This window comes from Musca vetustissima, unplaced genomic scaffold, assembly GCF_032173495.1.
Source record: "Musca vetustissima isolate MV318-11 ecotype Yass unplaced genomic scaffold, APGP_CSIRO_Mvet_v1 utg20545, whole genome shotgun sequence".
In the NCBI taxonomy this organism is placed as follows: Eukaryota; Metazoa; Arthropoda; class Insecta; order Diptera; family Muscidae; genus Musca; species Musca vetustissima.
In genome coordinates this window covers 70955-90662 of record NW_026879477.1, presented here as the reverse complement: position 1 = coordinate 90662, position 19708 = coordinate 70955, and the positions used below count along the sequence as shown (strand labels likewise).

Here is a 19708-nt window from a genome sequence, read left to right as displayed (position 1 = left end):
AGGGGGTGAGAGAGAGAGAGTCCGTTGTCTAAAATAAATATACAGTTATTCGTGTCAATGAAAGCAAGAGACATCGAGAAAGGAATTATACCATATGACAGGCGTCGTTTGCTCTCAAATGAAGTAACCAGGCCACACAGCAAATTTGCTGTTTAAAGTCTTGGCAAATATTTTGATTTGAATTTTATAGCTTTAAAATATTTAAAATATACTTAAGCTGTAAAAAGGTATTGTATTTTATATTTGGACATCCACAGTAATATAAAACCTTCATTTTTTATTTTGAAAAAATATTTAAAAAAAAATCCAACAAATACTTTGGTTTTATGTGATGATGAGATGAAATAGAAAGAAAAATATATTAAAAAAAACTTAAAATTTAAAAAACAAAATTTGGATTTAGCTTTGTTTGTGTATATGATAAAAAAATGATTTAAAAATAAAATTTAAAATCATAATTGAGCCATTTATGTTTACAATTGCTTATATGGTTTAATCGAATTTCTACAAAATAAATTAAACCTAACCTCAAAAATTTTTTCCATAATTTTACAATTTCTTTTTTCATTCAAAACAAAATAATTTCTAAAAGGCATTCTCATTCAATTTTTGTTTTTTTTTAATTCTAATAATTTATAAAATAGCATGATCGACAAATATATTGGCATTGTTTGTTTTTTCACTTTCCTTCATTTTATTTTTGTGGTATTTTTTTTAAAACTATAATACAATTATCATTTATAAAAAATAAATCACATAATACTTAGTATATATAAAGAGAAACCTAAAAAATCTTATATATAATTTTAATTAATACCATAATTTGTTGTTGTTTTTTCTTTTTAATTTTTAAAATCCATTACATTTTGTCTTTTTTACTTCTTCCAGGTTTTGCAGCAATAACAATTTTTTTTAATTTTATGCTTAAATATATATTTTTTTTATTTTTAAAAAATTCCATTAATTTTTTTGCGAGTTTTATATTAATGTCAGGGAGGGTTCCATAGGATCTATAGTAGTATTACATTATAGTGAGTGTGTGTGTATCAAAAAGAAATATTTTTGTGTTTTTTTTTGCTTCTCTCTTTGTATTCATAAGCATTTTCCTTTTGTGTTTTTTAGGATTGTTTTCTTTTTTTATGTAGTATAAGTACGTATAACATCGCGAATAACAGCCCGACACAGTGGACATTGGCCACCGCCAACACCACGCCATTGCTCAATGGCGCAATCATAGCACATACACATATGACCACAGCTATAGAGTACCGAATCAATTTGATTTTCATAGCAGATTGTACATTCAGCACCAGCTGAATCGGAATTGTCCACGGTGTCCTTAGACCATTTGTTGTTTGTGGCAGCAGCCACATTTAATGAAGAGGCAGTGTTAGTCTGAAAGGGAAAAAAAGAAAAAATTTACATTAATAAAATAAACAAAAGATCATGACCTTGCCAATTGAAAACAACAAAAATTTCAACTGCCAATATCTACATTAGCACCAAACTCAATTGCTTAACAAATTGATGTGTGTGCTTTTTTTTCGTTCGAATTCAAATACTAACCTCAATAAATTGTCCATTATTGATATTTCCAACAAGTGTATTTACATTTGAATTACTGCTGGCCCCACTTGAACAAGTAGCTGAATTTCCACCATTCGTTGTTGTTGCTGCCGATGCGGCTAGGCGAGCCTGTGACGTCGCCAAACCATTCAAATCCAATGCTGAAGTGGCAGGTGGTAAATTCACAACCAATACAGTACCACCACCATTGGTGGGCTGAATTTGTATCATTTCACCATTCGAGGGCATACTAATCATACGTCCCGTCGCAGCATTACTGGGTGGGGAACAAGTGCCATTCAGAATACCTGAGGTCTGACCCACCGCTAAATTGTTTGTCGATTGCATTGAGGCCAGTGTTGAGGTGGACGCACTTATCGTACCGTGTGTCACATTCAATTGCGAGGGATGGATAATTTTACGATTTTCCGATATTTGACTATTCAGACTATTCATTGATTCCGAGACGGGTATATTGACTATGCGTTGCGAGGAACCCGCTATTGCGTTTGGTGGATAATTCACCATATTTGGCAGCTGTTGTCGGAACATACGCACCGACTGTGTGGAACCATAGACATCGAGGAAGGCCCACAATTGTAAAGATTGATCGACATGCATCACCACCACAGCTGGCCCATTGTTTTTGCTAATGGTTACCTCACCATTGGGTGCCACAAAGAAGGCAATCTCATCGCCACGTTGGGGGGCGGCGGCAATATCTTTGCTCACCACCCAATATTCGGGACGATCCAACAAGAAATCGGAATCATTTGGCAAGTCTCCGGGTTGCAAGGCGGCTGGATTGCACGATGTCAAACCCAAGGCCAATGCACCCACATACATTTGTTCCGTCTTCAGGATTTGTACGATTATCTTCTCACCTATTCTTATGGGACGGGCAGTAAAAACATAACCTTGACAGAAATCATTTTCTGTTCGCGAAGCAATAAAACGATCATGTGACAAACGTACATTGCGGCCTTTGGTGATGTGGAAGGGTACTGGTATCAGACGGCCAGAGGCATTATAACGTAGTGGAGGTAAGCCATTGGCCAGATCCGAAGCAATGGCCACTTGATCACCGGCAATATTCAATGATTGCATCGAAGGCATTATGCTGCGTTCCAAATCGTGATCATAGCTACCAGCGGTAGAGGGCAGAGATCTCCTAGATTGCTGATTGGGATGATGGGGATTTAGACCACTCATTTGAGAACCGGCTGGCAAGGTGCCAGTCATACCGGCTGCCAAAACTGAGGGAGGCAGACCCACACCACCACTTTGCTGATACATATAAACACGGGCATCTAAAAATTCAATACCCGTACAATTGCCATAGATATCAATGATGGTCCACAAACAACCACGTGTATCAATGCCTGATAATATAACTCCTTTTTCTTCATTATTAATGCCATAGATAACATCACCGGCTGAATTGACATAGTAATAGAGGACATTATCCTTTTCACAGTATTGTTCATGTAGAGCTTTGGCCCAGAAGCCAGGACGATTTGTTAAGTCGGGGCAGGCATATTTGGGCAGAGTACCCTCTAATGTGGCTGGATCATTGCTGGTGAAACCGAAACGTATACCACCATTCCAATTATTAGAGATTTCACAGAATTTCACGCAAATTCGTTCGTTAATGCGCACCGGACGAGCCGAGAAGGTAATGGCACGACAGAAACTTTCGAAACGACGAGCTATCGTACCATCTCGTGATATCCGAATGTTATCACCGTGAACATGATGGAATTGCAGTGGTGGCAAGTTATTTGGTCCAGGGCAAGATGATGGCGAACGACGGACTGTAAAGAAAAGAACAATAACAAATGATTATTAATTAAAATTTCTATTTAAAAGTAGTATATTAATATATAAACAATTAAAAACTAAACTGTAAGACTTTTGAAGGAATCATTTTAAAGGCGTCGGGAGGGGCATTCATTGTGTATATGTGTCAACTGGGAGAGAAAATACTCTAGCACATCGAACAGGGATACATTTTTAATTTAAAATGTATTTTTATTCTATTTATCATTAATTGTAATCCATTTTATTAAAAAAAAATAAATTTTAACGCCTTTTCTCAATTTAACGGCGTTCGGCAGCATCAAGACTTGAATTTCAAGAGTCCTGTGGCTGTGATGTGTAAGCAATGTGAAAAAGTGAGATAATAAACACAAATTTTCCTATTTTATTAAATTATTTATTAATAATTGAATAGTCCTTTAGAAATAATAGTATGTTTGTTAAATTTATAATAAATTGGTTATTAAATTAAAATTTGTTTATTTTAGGACATCGCATCATTTAACGGCGTTAATTGACCTCCATCGTCTATGTGTTATTAAATGTCAACAAAGGTAATATGGGGAAAGAAAGAGAGAGAGAGCAATATACGCGTTTGTGTATTTTGCTATTAAAATTTTAATAAATTAATAATTTATGTGCTAATTTTAACAAATTAATTATTAATTAATATTTACTTATTTTAATTTAAAAAAAGTAAAATTGTATGATATTTTAAACGAAATATTTAGTTAAATGGCGTTAAGAAGCTGAGAGAAAGAAATAGTGAGTGGTATATAACCACATTGAGAGCGAAATAAAAGGATAAATAAATGGAAATTATTGTATTTTAAACGAAACAACAAGTAATAAATATTGCAAAAATATAATTAATTTTAAATTTATTAAAATAAATATAACTTTAATAACTATTGTGGCTTTTAAAAGGAATTAATCTATGCAAATGCAGAGAGAGAGAAAGAGAGTGCACATACACACAGTGAGTGTGGATGACAAATTAACTGTCAATGTCATTCTTTGCAATGCACATAACAGCTGAGCCTTATTAAATAAAAAAGACAAGTTGAAAAAAATTAAATAAATTTAAAAATACCCCCAAAGAAATACGTGATAAATTGCTTGTATAACAACAACACAACTTATTATGAATTTCCAACATATGGAGAAGCCAAGGAACAAGTGCAAAACTAAATATAGAATAAAAGTAAGTAGGCTTCATCAAAGCCTTGCTGCTTCTGCAACCCGTCTTCTTTAAATTTATATTTATGTGTATTTTAAGCTTGCATTTATCATTGACATCATGTTAAAGGACAATCCCCCAAGTTGAAGAAGACAACATAAGTTTGATACCTCTTATGGTGGCGCGTGCCAAAAACTTTAAGAGACAACAATAAAGACCCAAGAATAAAAAAAAATACAATGCGTCTGATGGGTACTACAATGATCAAGACTGGTTGCATATGCTGTGTTGAACCCCAACAACAAGAAGGAGAAGCAGTTTCTCCAGATGACAAACAAATAATTTTAGTACGCATTTATCAAGAAAAAAAAAAAACAAAATGAAAAGAAAACAAAAAACCCGACAATAAGGGCATGCGCCAGCTGCCTTTTAAATGTTGTGGTTAATACAAAAACAACAAACTAAACCTGCTTTTGGGACATGTGAGGGTTCCAAAACCAAACACAAAAACGATATTGAAGATCTTTAAGATATTGTATAAAAAAGGGGGAACAAAAGAAATGGAAGATTGGAAAGAAAATATATAAGGTAGAGGAGTATTAGGAGAAGCAGGTAGTAGCGGTGGTGCAACAGGGTTGCTTTTCAAGAGTTCAGAGTTTCAAAAAATAAGGGATGATCGAAGAACTACTAATACAAAGAGAAGAAGAAAACAAATATCGAATGCAAGCAACAACAAAAAAAGCGTTACAAATTTCATGCATATTGTTTGTTGTGTGTGCAACCAAGCAAACTAACTAAATTTTTTGGGGGTTGAATTTAGTTATTTTGGAAAACGACAGATGTTCTTTATAAAAGAAAATAATTAAAAGCCAGACATTATAGTCTGTTGCTAGGGTATATTCTTTATACCATTCACCAAACCAAAGACAAAAAAAAAACAGAAGACAAAAACTAACCCCGTAAAAAGACATTGCCCTGTTTCAAGAAGCGTAGATGATGTACTACAGATTTTCAAGATATTCAGGTAATATGATATTTTATTTTGTATAAAAAACAACCAAGAGTTCAATGATTTCTTTTCTTAGATTCTCCCCCAAACCAGAAAAGATGTGTTAATGCCTAGCCCTGGAAGAGAATATGAAAAATATGAATATTAGCTTTACTTCCGTTTCTTGGGAACAGTAAAGATCGCCATCATTAAACATTTTTTTGAAAACAAAGACCTGCTTTAGTTAGTATGGGATGTATGTTTGTCTGCTTGTTTATCGAAAGGAAGTCTCAAACACGTTTAACAGAGCAATGAGAGCAGAAAAAACATGACGCTATGCAGCCAGACAGGCAGGCCAACATGATCCCATTGAATTTACTTCCGTTCTAAGCTGTCTGTTCGGAAAAAAAGAAAAGGAGACCGAACATATCTGGGCCGTCTTTAAAACAACTCAAGAAGCGTCTTGTCAACACAAATGAACTGCCTGCGTTTTGGAATAAATTTTGTTTTATTCCTTTTCACACACTCATGCACAACAGAAAAAAAGCTTTCATGTTGGAGTGGCGTTTTATAGGCCATGATGGCTTTAAAATATTCTTGTCATGACTTAATGAAAATTCCATGGGTTTTGTATCAATTACCAATCAGTTAAATGTACAACAACAACATTCATATCTGATTGGTACAACCTCGGGTTAACTGACGGACTGACTGACTGGAAAGGAAATCACGTTTATCTTACATGCATTTTTTTAATGTCTCGCCTTGTCCCCCCAGACATAATGCCAAACAATTTGTTCACTGATTTATGTTTTTTTAATCAAACGTTTTTTTTTCTTCTTTTCATATTTTAACGGTTATAAAGAAAAACGAAACATTAATAAACATTTTTTTCTCTACGTTTCTGAGGCCATGTTTTTCTTGGTTTCAAGGAAGTCATTAGTATACATGGCATATTATATGGGAATATCTTCATTTAGTTAATGGTGTTTGAATGAATAGTTTAGAGAAATTAGAGAAAACATGTTTACCTAAAAATTCTTTATATTAGTAATATTTTTAATAACAATATGCAACATTTTGTAATTATAATTCAATTGTAAAGAATTTAAAGAGACAATTCTCTGAAAGTCTGAAATTTTCAATGGAATTTTGATCCTTCGAATCTTTGTTACTAATCTCTGACTAGTAAATCGTATCCTCTTTGAGACGCCTGTAGTCCTTTAGAGAAGTATAAACAACATGGATTTTATTTCTTCCGAGAATTCCATTGAAATACTTTCCATCTCTATGCTAGACAACCCAGTAAAGAAAGGACATAGTAATTTGCAAAATTTGTTAAGCTGTAATGGCTACCGTCTGTCACATACAAATTTTCTGTTTGCCGCCATAACGACGAATGAACAAGTGTTTTGTTGTAAATCCTTAGCAATGACTTGCCAGAAATGCATAATCTGAACATGTGTTCATGTTCATGTTTTAAATTACCATTGGGATTTAGCTAAAATAACATTGAATTACACCAATGCTTGTTTGCCGCCTCCCACCCTCCTTAAGAAGAAGAATGCAGGCTGGCGACACAAGTAGAGTTCAAAAGAATAAACCTTCCCCCTGTGTTCTTAGGAAGTGTATTGTGGGAGTGTACACATGTTTCACCACCCTCTATTCTTTGCATTGAAATACAAAAAAGGACATTCAAGTGTTATTTTGGCACGAATATTATTTCAAGAGGAGTGATGATGGAAAACTGATCAACATCAGCAGGGGAAAAAGATGTAGGAATATTATTCTTGGACATTTTTTGTTTTTCTTTTTATATCATAAAATTCTTTATAAATATTATTGAATATTTCTTTAAAATAAAAAAATAGGCATTTATTTGTTATGTTTATAAAAATAACCAAAGAATGAACAGCTGTTCTATTTCCTGTGCGCGCTCTCTCTCTCTCTACTTTGTTGGAATTCCATATAAAAAATGCTTAAATATTAAAAAATTGTGTTGTAAATTTCTTTTCCTTATTTAATTTCTTATATATTTTATTAAAAATGTAATTTAATTTAAAAAATGTTGTCTATATTAAACTAAACAAAAGATAAACAGTCACTCTCTCACTTGAACTCTCACACTCATAAATAACCAATGAAAACAATAACAAATATTAAAGTAATTGATTCATATTTTCTTTTGTAAATATGTTTCTTTTACTTGTTTTATTAATTGTCTAAAAAATGTTAACAAACATTTAATTTAAATTAACAAAATATATTTCAAATATCTCAAAAAATAAATCAGATGATCTCTTTCAGTGTTTTGATCTCTCTCTCCCTACTACATTTGTCTTAAGTGGCCCACACACGTCAAACATGTGCGTTCGATCGGTGTGAATCGAAGCAATGTTTGACGTGTGTGGTACGGTGTTCACACCGATTTGCCGGTGCGCACACCGATCGAAAGAAATTAAAAATTTTTAATTTTTCGTTGTGCGACGCGCACTTGTTTGACGTCTGTGGCCTGGTGTGTGGATATTTTCTCATTTGTTAAAAAATTTCGTGGAGTGCGGATCAGCGGACAAAGGCAATACATATGTATTTGGAAGATTTTTTGATGTTTTTACACATATTCTACTGTGTGGCAAATAAAAATGTTTTTTCCCGGAATAAAATAAAATTATTTAATACATTTATATTAAATAAAAATATTTCGTCTTTTTTCCGTCATCACCATCGCGGTCCATCTTCACGCTTCAAAAATAAATATGAAATGAAGTTTAATGGATCCGTTTGACGTGTGTGGGCTAGGAGCTTCACACCGATCGAACGCACATGTTTGAGGTGTGTGGCCCACTTTAACGGCGTTAATTTAACGCCGTCACAATTAAAAGGGTTACCGTATTTGCATAATTATCCCCCTAGACATGATTGCAACTGCATGCAACCAACCGTATTGCACGACGGGTAGTACAATAAACAAAATTTCCCTCATTAATGAATTAATAACTTTCAATTCTAATTACTTATAAAGAGAAATTATTAGGAATCTATAATTCGTGTTAGAAGAAATAATAATTATCATGAAATTTGTTGTATAAATTTCAAACAGGTGATGGTATAAAACTCTTTTTTTCGTTTGTGCGATATGCCTCAGTGGCTACCAAAAGTTGTTGCTTAAATTAGCAATAGAGCCTATTATTTTCCACTCCCCAGCTTTAGAATGATGGAAAACAATAACAAAAAAAAAAAAAAAAATGCAATACTTGGCTGAGCATACTACAATTGCTGGTGGATTGATGAAAACTCTAGAAAATGTATTTTATTTTAGATAAAACCTAAAACGGAAGAAGAAACCTCATTCCTCAATTAAGGCGAATAAACTTTAGGCTAGAGAAGAAATACACACAATTTGTTTTCTTTTTATAAAAATAGTATTTTACAACAACAACAAAAATAAGTATGTATACATATGTGACTGAGCGAGTTACAGATGATATTGTTAATGGTGGCGGTGGCGTTTTGCTTGGGTTGACACCATAGTGAGGTACACACTATAGGGTATTGTTCACCAACAAAAAAGGGGGAAGAAAACAAAAATAAAAATAACTTGTCATATATATGCATGAGTGATATAGCACATAGTTTAGTATTTTGTTATTGTTGTTTTCTTCAACTGACAAACATGCATATCCGATTCTTAGAAGGGGTCCACCAAACCATACAATATTTTCAGCTGATGGAATGGATGCATGGTTGGCTGGCTGATTTTAATAAAAGATTTTATTTTTATAGAATGACAAGAGTTGTTGAGAAAAATTACAACAAAAATAAATAAATATAATAAGAAAAAACAATTGATTTATTTACATATTAATGTTTTGAATTAATAACAATGTGTTTGGGCGTTGTAAACCTAATGCAAGACTACTTGGACATATGCTTCATGTCGGCAATGTGCGTAGGTTGTCTAGCTGTTAGGTTAAATGGTAGTGAGTAGGTAGTAGGTCACGTGTCACCATGATGTGGTGAGTGTTGCGCCTTTACCACCTAATGCAATGTAAATTATTCCATTTCATGTTTAAAGGCTATAATACTCCTTTTGCGGCATTCTTTTTTGTTTTCAGATAAATATTCTAAATCGCAGCTAAAATTTACAACGTGAATGGCCTTTAAAAATCAAATCAAAACTCTGGCGGCGTCGGCATGTGTCACCAATTAATTTGTTGCTCGTAATGGCAACCAAATTAACTTTTCAAACCAAAAACGGAAATGGGGAAGCTATTAACAATTACCCTTATTGTAACGACGAACGGAAATAACATGGCATAAATATGCATATTAAAAGTGAAAAGTTTTGTTGTGACCTTTCAAAGGTTGTTTAGAGGAAAAAAATTTAAACAACAAACAATGTTTCTAATGTTATGTAATATAAACAATAAACAAAATATCGAACAACAATTTTTATTTAACACCTACAGCTTATTTGGAAATTTTGAAAACTAACAAAAAAACATTTACATATATGACTCAATGAATGAATTTCAAGAAAAAAAAAAAAAAAATACGACCGAACGAACGAAAATGCGTGGTTCCACCTGCACAATTATTGTCTGGCAATTTATAATCTATAATATGCAAAGAGCAAGCCCACATAAAACTCGTAATTTAAAATCTAATTTAAGCGTGGTATGTTTTCATTTACGAATTAGTAGGGTAAGCAAGCCAGTTTGCTGGCCCACAAACGAAGATACAAATAATTAAATGCTAATAATAGCAATTACCACGTAATATTGGATATTTAACTGTATATGATGTGGGTTTACAAAAGAAAGAAGAAGAGTTGGCGAGGCCTAATTAATTTGAACATAAAATTTAAAAGGTAAAAATAATTGGTTAAATAGAAATTGGTAAAACTGTTAAATTAATTTTAAAAATTATATTTTTATTATTTTTTTTTTTTTTTTTTCATTTTTTTTAAAAAATATATTTTTTAGGTTATGGTTTTTTTTAACCCAAAAGTTTGGCATTTAACTAGAGTCCTTTTATATAAAATGTTATATAAAATTAAATACTAAATTATTTTTGTATTTTGTGTGAATTTTTAATATTTTTATATTTAGTTAGGTTATGATCAACCCCTGTCTTAAATTAATAACATCAACTATTTAGAGCTGTAATAAAATTTATTACGGTAATTTTATTAAAATGTTAATTAATATCAACTCCATAAGTGAAATTTAATTTTGTATTTCGTGTAATATTTTTATACCAAAAAATATATTTTCATAAAGCAAGCCTTAACTTTAAAATTACCTAATCGCTAATTAACACACCCGCATATGTGCTAATGTCTGTAATATTTTACACAAATTAATTTCTTGACCATTCGTATAACTTTTATGACAAAAAAAATCCCTACTACAAATTTCCATAAGACTATGAGCAACCCCAACCTTAAATCCAAATGCTAATTACACGCACGAACCCGCATTAATGCTAATTTGTAGAACATTTTAGGACAAATTGGTTCCTGTATATTTTCTACCTACAAATCCCTAACGTCAATGCCACAACTTTTAAGTATGGGCAACCCTTTAATCTCCAATAAATTTGATTTTGCTAAGCTATGGAAATCCCTAATCTCAAATCCACCCACTATTTAATTACTCATACCCCCCAATATTTCCAATTTCTATTAAAATTTTCACAAATTAATTCATGTATTTATTTTTCTACCTACAAATCCCTAATTGTCAGTGACACAACTGACAACCCTTTAACCTTCATCGTCAAGGTATATTTAATAAGGTAGCCGCATAGGGCCAGCTGTTGGACAAATAAATGTCAAAAATGTTGTTGTAATATTGAACCAAAAAATTAAAAAACAAAATTATAAATGAAAATCTCCGAATTTCTAACAGCATTTTGGCAATATTTTTATTAACATTTTCTTCAAGAATTTGTGTAAAAAGATCTTGTCAATCTGTTTGTTTTGGCAAAATATTTTTGACATATCAAAATACCGATGTTTGTTGAGAGACCTTGTATATCTACCTTGTTCATAGTCAACTACGCGCCATGCAAATAAACGTCATTGCTTGCAAATGGCCCCTTGGTGAAGAGAGAGAGGGAGAGAACAGCTGATAACTCCTCGATAGCATTGTAAATTAAGAAATTTTTAATGTTTTTTATTTTAATAGCTTAACAAATTACTTTAACAAGCCACAAACACATAATAAACCACAGCCGCAGCTGCCAGCCTGTCCATGGCGATAATGATGTGTATTAAATAAACCATATCAAGCTTCCATTGTTTTTTGAAATTAAGTCGCGCTCGCTCAATTACTTTGAACAAAAAAAAATTATCTTTCATTTCTATTTGTGAAGATGGCGGCATGCTTGTTGTGATGGGGTGTAGTGAAGTTAGTGGGGAGGGAAGTAAAGGGTGCCGATAATGAAGTGATGGAGTACTTATAGTGGAACTAATGTTTAATGAAAATTATTATTGCAATAATGATGTGTCATATACAGAGGTTATGGATCCCTCTCTCTCTACCCCTCTCACTCATAATGGAAAGGAAACAAAACAAAACAAAAAAAAAATGAGTACTTAAATGTGGAGTCTAAGTGGATTATTAGACCTTGGAGTTTTATTACATATAAAATCGTTTTAGGGCTATTGTTGTTTTATTTCCATAATAAGGGATATATTTCAAACATTTGTGAGAGCCACAATCAAATGCTGTCTCCTTGAAGGTTTGAATTATGAGAAAGATCATGAAATGGCATGTCAATTATAAAAGTAATGTGTATATTCCTCAAAAGAAGAAGAAGAAGAGGCGGGAAAGATAATGACGCTCTCTTTAACATATGATTTTAAAGAAAGAAGAAGAAAATACTTGCGGAATTAAAAGCCATTAATTTGTAATGTTTTATATTTTTTAAGAATTAAAATATTACCTCATATGACCCTTTTATACACCACATATTCTAGGGGGCTAATTTAATTGTGGCAAAAAGCACAACAATAACAACGAGATCCCCCATTTGTGTTTAAATGTTCATTAAGCAAGCTGGGCCATGATCTAACAACTCTATGAGTTCTTGTTGGGGTTTTTTGATGTTGTTGTTCTTTTTTGCAATGTGTGTGGGTTATCAAATTACCCTTGTTGTTTTTCATTGTTGCCGTAGTTGTTATTGTTGTTGCTCGTTCTTATTATAGTTAAAGTTTAATAAACTTTTACAACAGTAGATTGACCCAAACGTCTATGGCTGTGGGGGGTTAGGTTGGGCAACATTATGTCGCTACTAATGGATCATATGAACACATCAAAGAAAAGAAAAAACTATTGCAATAATAATATATTGTTGTAGTTGTTGCAAAACAAAAAAGTCGTTGACGTGTAAAACGTTATAAATGAACAGCAGCTCCACCACAACAAACGGAAGTAGTTACCTTGTTTCTTGTTCTGTGTTTCCTTAAGAAGTTGTGCATTTTGTTGTTGTTGTAGTTTTTTATAAAGTTTTAATAAATTTCTTCTTCTTTATTTCTTTAGATTGCATTTTAAAGGAAGTTGTGGTTTTTTGCCAGACTTGTTTTTTCGTTGTTCACACATAAGGCTTCTTTGGAGTATGAAATGAAGAAGTTTTGTGGCATGAAAAAAGGAAGTGTATGCAGTGAAGCGTTTTTCTTTGTTGTTAAGAAGCTTAACAGGTATTATGAGGCAATTTAAAACAAAAGTATTTTGTTGCAAAGACTTCTTATATAAATGCTGTCTGGCTCCCTCTTGTACAGAATGCACAACTTGCCAAGTGGGGGAGAGAGTGAGAGGTGGAATGTATTTTCTGATTCTGTTCCTTCAAATAAATGAAAATTACATTTAAATATTAAAAAATAATTTTATAAAATGTATAAATTAATACTTTTCAATTGTTTTTCTTTTAATTCTTTGCTGTTTTCTTGTGCAAATATGCCTTCAAAGTGCCAAAGTAACGTTTCTGTCATTCGTATGTGAGCGCTCTCTCTCGGGTGAAGGGAGAGAGAGATAGAGTGGTAGTGTTTATTTTTTGGCCATTGAATAAAGGAAATTTAACACAAAATAAAGAAAATATCGCAAAAAATATTAAAATTTATAAAATATTATAATTTTTTCCATCAATTGTTGTTATTTTTGGTGTAAAAATTGCCCTAAAATGTGCAAAATAATTTTGCCAATAAATGCTCTCTTGGTACAATAACATTAACTGTTATTCACTCTCAGAATCAGTGAAACAAGGATGGATCACACCAAGTAATAGACATTATGACAATAGAAGAAGGAATTAATGGAAATTAAGCCTGGTTCACATAAGTACTGTACAAAATTACATGTTAAAGGTGGCCTAGCCACATATCGAACTATAATGACAAAATCGCTAAATATTAATATTTAACTCAGTTTTATAATAAAAAATAATAAAAATTTTAAAATTCAAGAGAATAAAGAGGCAACAAATTAATTGATATTATTAAAAACAAATTATGAATCAAAAATTAATAAAGTTGAAATCTAATTTCAAAATTTTTTCTCCCTAATTTTTTCACTTCCCAAGAAAAACAAAATCGAACATCTTTCTTAACAAGCAGAAAAAAAAGTTTGGAAAAAAGAACGTGAGAAAATTGCAATTTCATGTTTTTTGCTATTGATGACAACAACAAGAAAAAGTTGCATTTATTGTTTTTGCTTCATTGCAAGCAAACTATTTTTTTTTTCAAACTCTTGCAATTTGCAATTGCTGTTGTAGTTGTTGCAGAGATCGTACATTTATCGTCATCATGATTGTCATGGTGTGTATGTACGGATGGATGTTAAAATCGTCATCACATTGCCGTGTTGTTGGATTTTTGTTTGTCGGTTGGTCGTTTCTCGTCGTTATGCGCAAAAAAGTGGTATATTTCAATTTCAAACTAACAACTGATTCACGATATTGGGTTTTGAATGTTCATTGTAAAGTAGTATGCATGTTTTTTTTTAGTTTTTTTAGGTTTGAGCGTGGGAATTTTATTTGGTTTACAAGCCACTCACACTCGCAATGTGGCGGTGTGTGTGTTGGAGAGCTAAACGGTAAATCAGGTTTTGTTGTGGGTATCCGTTTTTTTTTTGCTTTTTGGTTAAATTGCTGAAATTTACATGAAATCATTAAACTACATAAACCCAAATGTGTGGTAGAGCAAGAAAAAAATGTTCCGGAAAAAAATGAAACGATATTGAAGAAATATTGTTTGAGGGAGTTATTGAATCGGAAAATGTCACATTTGATTTGGGAAATATTTAAATCTGTTGATACAGATTGAGTCTTATGAGAATTACGACAAAAAAGAAGGCTTTTTGGAATGCCAATCATGTTGGGCGCCATTTTTTTTAACAAAAAAAGGTGCAGAATGAGAGATTAGGCTAAGAATTTCTGACGACGGCTTAAAATTATGGCGCCCAACGTTAGGTATAAGTCGCATTGCAAATTTGGTTGTGTTGTTGTTCTTTACGTTGGGCGCCATTTTTAACATTTTTGTTTATTACAGTGTAAGGCTATATTTCGATAGAATATTTTAGTAGTTGGGCGCCACTTGTTTGATTTGTTTAATTTTCTGTTTTTTTTTTATCTATGATAATTTTTTTTTTTGGTTTCAACCCAAAAACAGAAAACCCTACCACATAAATTACAAATTGCAAAATAAAAAGGGCATACAAACAACAACATTGCTAAATGTCAAGATATTAACAGCGAAAAGGTAAACTACTTTGAAGGTAGGGGGTATTACACATTCAGATAAAAAAATGACAAATGTAACACAAGCCATTTATTTTGTCTTTCTTTTTTGAGCCTTCAAAATTGTGCTGATTGGAATTGTTGCTGCTTTTTTTTTTCATGAAAAAATTAAGGGGTAGCAATTTGAAAACAGCTGCAAACATGTGCATTTATATACCTGTTCGATATCTTTGAACAGAATGCAGGTGAGAAATACATACATGTATAGACAAAAAGGCGAAGAAGAAAAAAACCCAATATCAAGCCTACTTGAAGTCATGTGTAGCATGCGGGCAGCAGGTTTTTCACAATTGATTCCTTTAAGGAATTCCAGAAATTTTGTTTTTCGAAACATTTCTTAAACAAAATGTGTGTTGTGTGTGCGTAAAATATAGCCTACAACCAAGATAATAGGAGGCCGACTTAAAAGGCAGGCAGAAAAATGTAAAACTCACTCAACATGTGTGTGTCTAGGATAATTTTGTACAACAAAAATTGTAACAAATAGCAGCTGCTAGATTGTAATGCATATATTTTTGTTGCCATGCCTCTCATAAATTCCAGCTGCTATTCTAAAAATAATGTTGTGCATAGTTGTCTTGCAAGATTAAGATTGGCTTAAGATTGAAGAAAATTCAGAGGAATTGCATCCGAAATCTTGAAAATCTAATCTCTTACTTAACAATGACCTTGGCTTATCTTTTTGTTTAATACAGTATTTTAAACATAGTTTTGAGTAACATACTTCAACTCAGTTTAATTGTGCTCAAAGTCCATGATTTTTTTTGTTTGCCTCCAACATTAATTAAAATTCAGTTGGCCAAATTTGTCTTTACACCCTTTTTAATTAAGGTACATAGAGACCGGTTTTTGTTGCTGTTTGGAGGCCACATAATAAAATATTAAAATGTAATAAGTTAAAAAAAGATAATTTAATATGTTTTGAAAGCAAAAAAAAAAACGAAATATACTATCATTTAAAAAGGAGGTTCACACTTTAAAATATTTTTAACTGTCAAAATTTGCATGAAAAACACAGGGAAAAATAAAAATCCCGCTAAACGGCGGTGCTCTCTTGACAAGAGCGAATGAATTCCCAATAAATAATATATTAAGATGTTTAATATATTTAAAAGACAATTTACTATATAAAATAATAAAAGAATTGTAAAAATATAATTTTCTATTAATTTTAACTAGTGTTTGTGTTAATTCATTTTAAATAACAAGAAATATTTACAAAAGAAATTCCATCATCAACTGCAACCGCTGTACTTCTCTTTGAACAAAATGTAAACAACAAAGTCTCTTTGTGGAAGAGAGGGAGTGGTAGAAAATAATTAATAAAATATAGCGAATTAAAATGATATTTACTATATGAAATAAAGAAAAATAATAAAATAAATTAATAAATTTGCCCCCTCTATTAATTTAAACCGTTATTTGTGCAAAATTTCCTGAAAATTAAAAGCAATATCATCAAAAGGGCCTCTCTTTACATATGCAAGAGAGTTAACCTCATCAAAGGTAACCGTACTACTCTTTGCACAAAACGTAAACAAAGGGAATATAAAAGAGATCTCTTGATGGGAAAATAATAAAATAAACCATTTTAAAAGAAAATTTGCATTAAAAATAAACTAAAATAATAAAAAAGTTATTAAATAGTTGTAATTTTTTTAATTTGAATAGTTATTTATAGTAGTTTCTTCAAATTAAAAAAATGCAATGTTGGTACATAAGCTCTCTTGAGATGAGCAAGAGAGGTGACATGAAATAATGACAACTGATGCCAAAACATATAAAACAAGGGCAGTTCACACTGTGTAATATCATGAATCAAGCAAAGAAAGGGGAAAATAATGCAAATAAAGACAGGATCACATGAAAACAGAAAAAATGCAATGTTTTAAAGGTGCATGGCCACACATTAAATTAATATTTATTTTATTTATAGAGAAATATAAAAATAAGGGAAATAAATGGGAAAAACAAAAGAATTACAAGTGTTTTAGAGACACATGGCCACACATTAAATTAATATTTTTATTTTTTTAGGAAAAATAGACAAAAAATGATTTAATGATGAAAATAAATGGAAAAAAATAATAAAATGAGATTTTTGCATTTTAAATTTAAATTTTTAATTTAAAAAGAAAACATTTTTTTATGAAATTTAATTTAGGATTTAATGAAGAAAATATATGAAAATAATAATAAAACGAGATTTGTTCATTTAAAAAGAAAAAAATGTTTTATGAAGTTTAATTTATTTTTTGCGAGCAAATATTTGTTCCAACTTATTTATTTTAATAAAAATGGAATATAATTAGCTATTCAATAATACTCCCCTTAATTATTTATTTATACAATTGTCAATTTTCTGAAATATTTGCTATTAAATTATTTATTATTTTTTATATTGACATTCGATATTTCTATTTTTTTCGTTCAAATATTTATTATTCTAACTTCCCCCTGCTTTTAGTCATTCAAATAAAAAATCTAAAAAAAATTCTTGTTTTTTGCTTTTTTTTGCAAAAGATAAGAAAATCATGTTATTAAAAATTTATGGCTGATAAATGTAATAATTAAAAAAAAGAAGAAGAAACCAAAACAACACCAATACTAATTTCAACACTAATAACAAGAAATTTGAAATAAAAGAAACAAAGACGAAGGCGAGGGTGGTGTGAGGGAGACCAGATATTGAAATATTTTTTTGTTTATACCAAAAAAAAACTTTTCTGTAAGAGATTATGAATAGTTTACTTTATATTATTTCTTAAGCAAATCGAAAAAAGAGGAAGAAGAATACAATAATAATGCTGAAATAAAATAAAAAAAAAACTAAACAGTGCAAATAAGCAAACAAACCGAATGAACGAAAAAAAATGTTTCAAACGCCACACGTACGTACACAGAGAAATGGGTTAAAAGTAAACCGTGAGAAGTTAAAACAATTTATGGCTAACAATGAAATAACAACAACAATAGCGTATAGCAGAAAATACTATCAAGTTAAGTCAAACAGCCAGCCAGCGAGCTATCCAGCCACACACTCACGTAATAATGCTTTGTGAACTTCTTCAAGGAGGAGATGAAGATGTGAGATCGATTATTGCAAAAACAAAAAAGAAAAGTAAATAAATACAAAAAAACACTCACAAGAGAAAGATTAAAGTTCAATTAGTTTGGGGAGCACACTGCAAGAAATTTAATGTATTTCAAGATACTAAAATGTTGGGCGCCAAAAGTAAACAAAAAAAAAATTTGCGTTCATTCAAAGCAAATAGAAAAAAATACAAATTTCGAAATAGAAAAAAATATTGAAATAAGGGAACAATTTCAAAATGAACTCCAACAGTTTTTTGTATAACTAGTCCCCATGTTGGGCGCCATTTAAAGTGAAAACAAATCAAATCATAGATGTGAAGATATTGTTATATAAAATTTCTCCAACCTTTTACATAATCAAAAATCTCACGTTGGGCGCCAATAAGAATTAAAAATGGTTAATGAAATTTTTTACAGAAAGTCGCAAAATATCTGAAGTCTTTTTTTTCTTCCTCGAATTATAGACATTTTCATCGAACGTACAACCATTTTGTCATATAGATAATTTTTGGAGATTCTAATACCCAAAAATTATGACATCAGGCTTTCCTCAGAATGTCTGAGAAAACTCTACAAGTAGATCTTTATCATAATCTATCATTTAAACTCGAAAATATGTAATACATTGTATTTTTGAGACCCTATCTACCAAAATATTGACATCAGAGTTTCTTCAGAATATCTGAGAAAAGTCGGAATTGTAATTTTTTGCATGAAAACATAAATTTTATTATTCATTAATATTTAAAATATGGTATTTAGGTAATTTTTGTGATCCTAACAAACACAATAATGACATCAGAGTTTCTTTAGAATGTCGGAGAAAACTCTAAAACGATATTTGTATCATAAAAATGTTATTTATATTAAAAAAATATATAATATATTGTATTGTTGAGACTCTATCTACCAAAATAATTGCATCAGAGTTTCTTCAGAATAATTTGCCATATATCAATAACTACGAACATATCTAGCAACAAATATAAAATTTTAACGTTGGACGCCAGTAAGTTTTTTTCTTTAATAAAAATTTTATGTATTTGGGTACATATTTAGACCTAAAACACACAAATTGTGGTATTAGACTTTCTTCAGAATATCGGACAAAACTCGAAACTGGATTTTTTTCTTTCTTATATGATGATTTTTTTGAAATAATTTGCATATTTCAATAACTGCGAACATATCTAGCCTATAAAATCAGCAACAAATATAAATATGTACGTTGGGCGCCAGTGAGAAGTAAGATTTCAAAGCGA

At 31.1% G+C, this 19708-nt stretch overlaps 1 protein-coding gene across 1 annotated transcript in view; it reads right to left on the bottom strand.

Annotated features, from left to right (window-relative positions):
- Positions 1 to 1124: 1124 nt before the first annotated feature.
- LOC133324395 (protein neuralized) overlaps positions 1125 to 19708 on the bottom strand; it is a 64144-nt gene continuing 45560 nt past the window's right edge. Inside the window, exons 2-3 of the mRNA XM_061533238.1 lie at positions 1567 to 3380; positions 1125 to 1395 (exon numbers count right to left, since the gene is read on the bottom strand). Of these exons, the coding sequence (XP_061389222.1) occupies positions 1138 to 1395; positions 1567 to 3380 (2072 nt within the window). The 3' untranslated portion in view covers positions 1125 to 1137. The remainder of the gene's footprint in view (positions 1396 to 1566; positions 3381 to 19708) is intronic.